The 8,576-nt window shown below is 38.0% G+C and overlaps 2 protein-coding genes across 2 annotated transcripts; both read right to left on the bottom strand.

Moving 5' to 3' along the window:
* Window positions 1-2,216: 2,216 nt before the first annotated feature.
* Window positions 2,217-6,315, bottom strand: mtTFB1 (mitochondrial transcription factor B1). The gene is made up of 5 exons (XM_019054065.2): window positions 6,019-6,315; window positions 5,291-5,487; window positions 4,273-4,430; window positions 3,166-3,319; window positions 2,217-2,661 (listed from the first exon to the last, which is right to left on the bottom strand). Exons 1-5 carry the CDS (start codon window positions 6,313-6,315, stop codon window positions 2,358-2,360), a joined length of 1,110 nt encoding a protein of 369 aa, XP_018909610.2. The 3' UTR covers window positions 2,217-2,357.
* Window positions 6,316-6,436: 121 nt separating this feature from the next.
* On the bottom strand, window positions 6,437-7,810 carry Ccdc56 (Coiled-coil domain containing 56). Its single transcript, XM_019054066.2, has 2 exons — window positions 7,508-7,810; window positions 6,437-6,708 (listed from the first exon to the last, which is right to left on the bottom strand). The coding sequence occupies exon 2, from the start codon at window positions 6,701-6,703 to the stop codon at window positions 6,437-6,439; it is 267 nt and encodes an 88-aa protein (XP_018909611.2). The 5' UTR covers window positions 6,704-6,708; window positions 7,508-7,810.
* Between the last annotated feature and the right edge of the window lie 766 nt (window positions 7,811-8,576).

Here is an 8,576-nt window from a genome sequence, read left to right as displayed (position 1 = left end):
TGGAGGGGAGAGAAAAGGGCTGGGGTTGTGAGAAGAGATGGTACCTATAAGGGAGGCGCAGAGATGTGGCGAGAGAAAGAAAAGGGCGGATATTCTGTTTATGATTTTTGGTTTTAGACACCGACTTGCACAGTACCCTCTCGGATATTTTGGAGTTATCTCCAGTTTGCTTTGATGAATTTTACGCAACTCTAACGAATAAATATACACAGAGCGACTTCTTGATCAGGCAAAAAATGCCAGTTATCAGGATTGGGATAAGCTCACGCTAAGCAAGCCATACGTGTAGGTTGCTGTGCTTGGCAACAATGCACAATTGACAGGATTGCCTCGACTGAAAACTCAAAAAAAAAATGACGCGCACCTGGACCAGAAGAAGAAAGGTCGCATCCGCATCCCAGCCCCAGCACAGGCACAATGGCTATTCCTCTTCCTTTGTGTGTCCTTTGAGCTAATCATGGGATGTACCTACGCATTCGATTTTTATTGATTTATTACTCGTTACATCGGTGTCGCTTTCAGCTCGGTCGAAAACCTTTGGATTTCGACGCGACTGCTGAAACGTGACACTGCTCATAATGATCGGGAAAAAAAAACAAACTTATCATTCCGGTAAATTAATAATCTTGTTTGATCGAATTAATCATCCCTGATATTCATATACAGGGTGATCCGCACAACCCGCGCCAGGCTATTTTTTCTGTTATTTAGTTCGGACGAGATCACGGACCACCCGGAGAAAGAATCGGCCCTGAGGGATTCGAATTTCTTCGTCCCGTAGACGCCCCCCCCCCCCCCCCTCACTTTTTTGGAGTTAATAGGGGGTCTTGATTATGAAAGTCGAGATTCTTGACAAAATTTTGAAAGAATTCTTTTCAAATCTGATTGTACGAATGATTTTATCATACAGCCGTGCTACGGAAGAACGCCGTATGAGCCTTCAAGTGTTGCCAAATTTCGCTTGATAAAATGCGAATTGTCAGAGAAACTCAAATATTTTTCATTGGATTTTTCAGAGGATTTTATCCTAAATTCGATCTAAAGTGTCTGAAAATTTTAAGGAAACATCCTTGTAAATTTCCTTGAAAATGAAAATTTCAACACGAGAAGTCTGGCAACCTTCCACTGTTTATTCAGCGTTTCTCAACACAGTAGCAAAGCTTCTGCTGGTTTTTTTTTTTTTTCATTTATATATTTATTATTTTTTTTAAATAGAAAGAGTCTTACTTTGAATCATTTAACTTGCTCGTACAACGGGACTGTTTAACTCTGAGAAACCCTGAACTATTGCCAAATTTAGTTTTGCGCATAGGCTGCTCCAAATCAAATTTAAACTGTGCGACACTCACAGAGGAACGAGCGCGTCTTCATGAGAGCGTTATCAGGCAACGCGCCGCGCTGTCGGAAAATAGTTACCAGAGACTCTGCGCGAAACTAAATTCGGCGATAGTACATCTTCACCAAATGGTGGAGAATTTAGAGTTATCATATCAACAATGAAACTCCCAAACCACATAATTATATAGTTTGCAGTATTTGAAAATCTCCGCTCCTGTTTAATTTTATTAACTGAGAACAAAGCAACTACATTCCTTGAAGTTTCCTCAGAATTTTTTTGCACTGAGAGGAAAAATCATCGAAACTTATAAGAATTGATGATGAGTAGCTATCTACCTATTAAAGAAAAAAAAAAGTATGTCAGGAAGTCTGCTGAGTCCCAATGGAGAATTTGCATTTTTGCTTTTGAAGCAATTTATTGCTTCATCTGATAGCGTTTAGTGAGTCAAGTTAGCAGTATCTTTTAAAACATTTTCTGAAATGGGAAAGCGTAGAAAAATAGATTTCAAAGTGAGAAAATATATGCCTCGTAATTTCATCTGGCGGCATTTCTTATTTAAACACATGTATTTTAGCAGATTTGATCATTTGATCATATCTCCTCCAAGAATTGTTCAATTTAGAAACCAAGGATGTTCACCGGCTCAGTTTAGTCAGTAGTTTCCGATCAAATATTAAATTCATCAAATATCACACACCCGCAAATTCTCCATTACTGAGATACATGGTTTGGGAGTTTCACCATAGATATGGCTGATGGACAAACTCTACTCAATGACAAATTAAGGCTATTGAATTAAAAAATAAGATGAAGAGGTAACAGCAAAAAAGCTCAGCAAAGCAATTGCTCGTTTCATGAAATGAAAAGGAAAGAAAAGTACTTTACACAGAGATTTAGTTTATTAAAGAAGCGAGTTCTTAACACCTAGAAGTCTACAACTCAATAACAAGGACTAGATAGTTCTTACAATCCCACCACTATCCGCTTCATGTCCTTGATTATTATTTATTTGATTAAACTAATTTTTTTCAATTCCTTCCTCAGTTTCCTTATCATCCACTAACGTATCAAATTCTTCTTCTATACTGCTCGAGTCCACTTCAGAGTCAGGATCTTCAAGGAAGTCCGCATCTTTTCCTTTTGCCTGACGATGGTTGTACTTGTAAAGCTTTGGATTTCTATCACAAATTTCTTTATATGCGTAGCATATCCTCCCAATTTCAGGAACAGTTAAGTCAACAGGACGGCATTCTGGTTTAATTTCTGCTAGATTTATCACTTCTTCTCCTAACTTTTCACGGACCGGTTGAGGGAATAAGTTCCTGAAAGATGAAGAGAAAACAATTTGATGGAAATGAAACTGGCCGAGGATTTTAAAATTCTCATTAAAAATTTTTGAGTATGAGTTTGTTAAACAAGAAGAATAGGGTAGAAATTAATCAATCAAGACAAGGGACATTTGAAAAATTCTATTCAACATTCTAGCAGTCTTCATTGCATGGGGAAAAAATCAAATCTGCTGAACTGTGATGGATGAAAGGACCAGATAATTTGGACTGCATTTTGCAATAAGAAACAACTGTTTCTGGCTCAACCATGAAATCACGTACCTGCACAGGCAAATGAATATCCCATACATTGATGCTAAAATGAGCCAAAAATAGTAGTTTCTAATTGCAAGACGTCGTTTAATTGGAATTCAGGAAATTTTTTAATTTGAAAAACACAAAGGGATTTAAAAAATTGGGAAATTTACTTATTCGTAAGGATTTTACGAAACAACCTGAGAAATTTGAAGCGTTTAAAAAATGAGGAGAATAACTCACCCTATTCCATTAATGCAGTATTTTTTCTTTCCAGCAAACACAGTTCTAACAACTTTTTCAATCAATTCGAAAGGGAGAGGAATCAATGGATATTTCAAGGGTGTGAAGCGAACCACACTAACATCAACCTTCGGCCGAGGTAAGAAAGCGGCACCTGATCAAATATAAAAAAAAGGAACAAATTATGTTACTAGTCTGTTAAAGTAGGGTAAAAATTGAAAAGGGTGTCATCTACCAAAGACCTACATACAATAGGTCTTAGTAACTATTATTACAATTGTGATGTGCTCATTTACACGATCCTCAAGGAGATTAATGGGCATTAGTGAATTATGCAGCTCAAAATTTATTATTTCGACAAATTCTGACATCCGCTGTTTGTAGATTCAACATGGTTTTTTATTCACATCTTAGTGAGATGTTATGCCAAAAGTCTGAAACTTCGTACCAACACTCCTGAAGGTTGGCCAATTCTAAAAAGGCATTATCTTTAACAGTGGCAGATGTTCGATATCCGCTGTTCTTACAGATTCGGCTTCATATCAGCCTTTGACTGTCAACATTAGACCCTTAAACATTTTCACACCCTTACCTGAGTGTGGGATAGGGCATTTTCTTCACCCCTGCTGTGCATTGCGAGTCACTTATCTCATAGAATACGTACTTGATCCTCAGGATCAATGGATTTTTTTTCCCCTTTCAACTTCTATTTGGTCAAATCTAGTCACTTACTGCCTTTTGTAAAAACAATTGATGTGTTTTAAACCCAAATAATGCCTTTTGATGATGATTTGGACATAAAATTTGTTTGTATTTTGTTCCTGACTTGTTTCTCCCTATTTCTAACAAAAAGGTTCAGAAAATGGATCTTTCGTGTCTGTGAGGGGTGCTGCAAAGAAATAAAGAAAAGAGACTCCTACCCTCTCCTAAAACTAATCTTGTAAACTTTCATAATACCTGTGTCTTAGTTTGCTGGAAGCAGCCCATACTAATTGGGGAGAAAAAAATTATGAAAAACTTAAGATTCAACACAGGATGACTTCACCAACACCATGCATAAAACTAATTTTATGAGATCCGTACAAAAGGGGGATGATTGCAATTTACCTGGAATAGTGAGCCCATAGGATACAGAGCACCAGTTTTGGCACATTACAGACAAACGACAGCGTTCAGGTGATTCAACTTTTGCCACGCATCTTTCTGCAAATTCTTTTTGAAAAGTCAGCGTTAGACGAACTCGACCATAGTTCCACGCGTTTTGCCTGAGAAAAAGGAAAGTTTAAAAGAGTTCAATCATACATAGAGCATTGAAATATTAAAGTCAAGAGAAGTCAGAGAGGCTGTTTGAAAAACTGGAGCTTGAGTATATTTTACAGATTCCATGAGAAAACTGAAGTAACTTCTGTTGAAAGTATTGTATCCTACCAACAAGCGACTCAATTAGAAAATAGCAAACCATTTTTAAGGTGATGACATCTCCTTTCCTTTCTGTATTACCTGTATGGATAAGAACCTTTTACGGCACGCTAGGGCGCTCTGCAACGCCTGCCCGCCACAGGAATCTGTCATGGTAAAGATCCTCCAGAAGCTGGCATCTCTCCATCTCTTGACGGATGTCCTCTATCCACTGTTCAGCTAGTTGCCCTCTCTGACGCCTACCTAGAGGGACCCACTCCGACACCTTCTTCAGCAACCTGGTATCAGCCATCCTCTGCACATGCTCATGCCATACCTACTGCTTGGTCATGACATCATGCACAATTGTCCCCTTATCGCCCATTATATCCCAGACGGGTTCATTCCTGACATGTTCTCTCCTCGAGATTCCAGCCGATCTTTGCCAGAAATCCATTCCTATATTGCTTACCGAAGAAAATCTCTAACCATTCACAAAAAGTTAAAAAGGTGCATTACTTCCCATCAAACTTCCCGTCAAACTCACCACATGGCGTTTAGATTCTTTTGCCTTCATTAGGAAATATTAAATCTTAAACTTTATGATATGACTAGTTATGGACTGATTGCTTAAGAAATAAAACCTAGGGGAGCAAGAAAGTAAAAATAAACATTGAAGCCAGGCTTTTAGATTGAAAATATGCAGGATGCAATATGGAAATTTTACCTATAAGATATGTCTTTGAGCCACCTGATGATGAGTGGAGTGGATACATTGAACGGTAAATTTCCAATAATGTGGATATTTGGCGGCTCTTCCAGCCAATTGCGGCGGTTTTCTTCTGAAAATAAATTTTCCATGTTGAAAGACATCACATCTCCATGGAGGATTTTTATTTCACAAGGAGCAGCTTCTGCTAGCAGCTGAAACATGAATAATAAATGAAAATGATTTCATTTCCTTTCAGACAGTAATAAGAATATTTATGACAAAAGTTAGAGAAAAAAAAACACTTTGGTTTGACGACTTTTGGCTATTATACCGAACTGGGACTCATTTTGATCGTGTGGTTCATGCTGATGTTTTGTGAGATTTCATACTTCAAGATATTTCAAATTTCCAGTCTTTTTCATGAAATTCCCTGACCTGATGTAATTCCATGACAATTGCTGGTTCTCAATACCTGTAGACACCCAGTTTGGAATAACACATATGAGACGATACTTACTTTGAAAGAAAAAAAAATCAAACAAAAATCTGGATTGGAGGATGTCATTTCTGTCTGTTGGCCGAAACTGACGAGAATGTGATAAAGAAAACACTATATAAATCAGTGTATTTCAGGAATATTCCTCACAGCTAAGGCACTACTCAGAATTTTTACAGTCAGAGGAAAATTGAGGATATTTGACATTACTGGAAAAGAAATCCGATAATAACTGACATGAGTTTACCTTCAGTGTTGGCATGAATCTTAGATCCTTTTCAATGAGAATAACTTTCTCTGCACCTTTCCTGATAATTGACCTGGTGATGCATCCTGGTCCTGGTCCCACTTCACACACTTCTGCACCTTTTATGCTCCCAGCTTGGTTCACAAGCTTGTTGGTTATGCGTTCATCCAATAGGAAATTCTGAGAAAGCTGCCGTAAAGCTCGCAGCTTATATAGTCTGATGAGGTCTTTGATGGAGGGCAAAGGGGGTAGGCGAACATAACTGGTAGCTCTTGAGATTTGTGCACTTCCAACCATGTTGCCGATTAATTAAATCAAAACGAAAGAAGTACTAAAATCAATAAGAAAGATCTTTAACACCAATTATAGTCATTAAAAAAAAGCGTTCGACACCAATAAAATATGAAAGAGATAATTATCACTTTTTAGGTTCGTCGATCACCAAGAGTGGCTCTTCAAAATCGTCAAGGAAGGTTTCTTGTTTCGTGGCAAACATTGTGTATCCGTAAATTGAAAGTACAGTTGAAGCGAGGACAGCCCCTAAAATTCGGTTTTTGTAACGTGTCAAGGCAATCCGACGTGCGCGCTCGACGTTTTGCTGTTCAAGCAGTTGCATATAAAATCTTGCTGATTTTGGTAATTTGTCTTTTGATGGATCAATTTGTTTCATATCATTATCACCCATGTTTACTGTAAAATTAAATGAAAAATTTATATTAATGAACACACCTACTCCTGATACTGGAAAGTTGTTAAGTACAATATTTCATGGAAGTTGAGTTCCTGAGGTAAGTGCTTACCTACTCTGCTGAGATTAAATTTTAAAGCGTGAAGCAGAAAGTTTAGAATTTGCATGGAAAAGATGCCAAGACTTTTAAAAAAAGTCAGGAGCAACCTATGAACCCAACAATTTTAAAGTTGATTAATTGATAAGCTCAATGCTTAGCATTTTAGAAAAATAATAATTCCTGATTTTTGATTAAAAGAAGTGTAGAGAGATAGTAAGTGGAAGATACTTGAGAGCGTCAGACATGGAAATATTAAAATGCAATGGAAATTGATTAAATATAATATTTCTTAAGTTTCTTATTCAGTATTTCTTATTGTTATTTTGTTGACTGTGGCGATGCATTATTGTTCTGACCCACCCAGACCAATCCAAACGGTCAGATACTGCATACCTTGATTAGGTTCACTTCATGTCTCGGCCATCACTTGACCGCTGCCAATATGACGTACGCTTGGCTTCTTCTATTACCAGTGCATTACACTTGACCTTCCCACTGCCTATACGTAGTTGGATCTCAAAACTTGAACAAGTGAATGATAGTCCCTGATTGCTGGAGGAGCCAAGGATTCGACTCTAAATAGGTGAGTTTTTCTGTAATAGGAGGTCCTCTTTCGGATGAATCTCAGGGCAGAGAATCTCAGAATCAAAATATAAAATCTTGGCTAGTATTTTGGTGAAAAAAGGAGTAGTGATACGTACACGTGAAAGGATGGGCTAATGGGTTGATCCAGAGCTTTTACGAAGATTAAGGCCTCTCAGTAGACAAATTGCTCACATGGGCTCGAAAAAAAGGATTGATGAGCATGGTACAAAATTAGTTAAAAAAATATATAAAACACGGAGAATAGCCTTCTTTGAGTGCACAACGGATGATAAGCTCACACAAGATGAACGAAAATTAATGTGAAACAGTGAAAAGATACTTATTATCAGATTATCAGATTCAACCACACGCAACTTAACCTCAAATAACAGTAAAAACACAAAGCAAAGAGAAATAAAGAGGTGTGACCATGGTGTGACTCGCGTAGTAACTTCTGCTTTCCAGGTAAAGGAGCGAATCGTTTTTGATTGGCTGATGGTTCCCGCTAATTTTTCGCAGACTGTGCAATGACCAGTCAGCGTTGAGTGCAGTTAGTACGCGATTGGTGGAGCTCTCGTTGACCGGAAGGCGGGAAAAATTGAATCTAAATGAAATACTTAGCGAGGGTTCAAGTTATCTAGCTACGTTCTTCAGCAGGAGGAGAGGTCACCCAGCTCGCATCCAAAATTCCAAAAGTAAGGGAAAATCTAATATCCACTGCTCGCGCAGATTTCCCACTAAGCGCCGCTAGTTTAGAGCAACGGCCAGTAAACGTTGAGCATGGTTACAAAATCAGCATTTCTATTAGTTCACCTTTCCATCCTCTGATTCACCAAAATTCTGGAAAATACATCGGAAAAGAGGTTTTCAGTGGAACTGTTTATTCTCATCCTCTGCTTAAACTACTTCTGGAGGTGGGTCGAAAAATTTTGAATTTTGTTCTGATACAGTTTGATGAGCTCAATGGACCAATGGATTGGGTTGTAAAAAAAATGCGTAGTTCGAGGATTTGGTCCTAAAAGTGAATTAAAATTCAGTTGCAAAAATTTGTCTATCGAACTCGGGAGAGAAATCTAGTTTTTTCTAGAGAACGTGAGAAAGAAATCCCGAATTTCATCGGGAACTTCTCCCCGAAAGTTAGGGAGTATTGAGAGGCTAGGCTTGGAGGACAAGGCGCATTAATGC

This window comes from Bemisia tabaci, chromosome 1, assembly GCF_918797505.1.
Source record: "Bemisia tabaci chromosome 1, PGI_BMITA_v3".
Taxonomy (NCBI): domain Eukaryota; kingdom Metazoa; phylum Arthropoda; class Insecta; order Hemiptera; family Aleyrodidae; genus Bemisia; species Bemisia tabaci.
This window is presented reverse-complemented; position numbering and strand designations above follow the sequence as displayed.

Excerpts from the sequence above, each read along its gene's own strand:
- mtTFB1 (XM_019054065.2), bottom strand. The coding sequence starts at position 6,315 with ATGGTTGGAAGTGCACAAATCTCAAGAGCTACCAGTTATGTTCGCCTA. Across the intron at positions 4,431-5,290 it reads CTCAAAGACATATCTTATAG|GCAAAACGCGTGGAACTATG; the intron begins GTAAAATTTCCA and ends CCTTTTTCTCAG. Across the intron at positions 2,662-3,165 it reads TACTGCATTAATGGAATAGG|GAACTTATTCCCTCAACCGG; the intron begins GTGAGTTATTCT and ends TTCATCTTTCAG.
- Ccdc56 (XM_019054066.2), bottom strand. The coding sequence starts at position 6,703 with ATGGGTGATAATGATATGAAACAAATTGATCCATCAAAAGACAAATTA.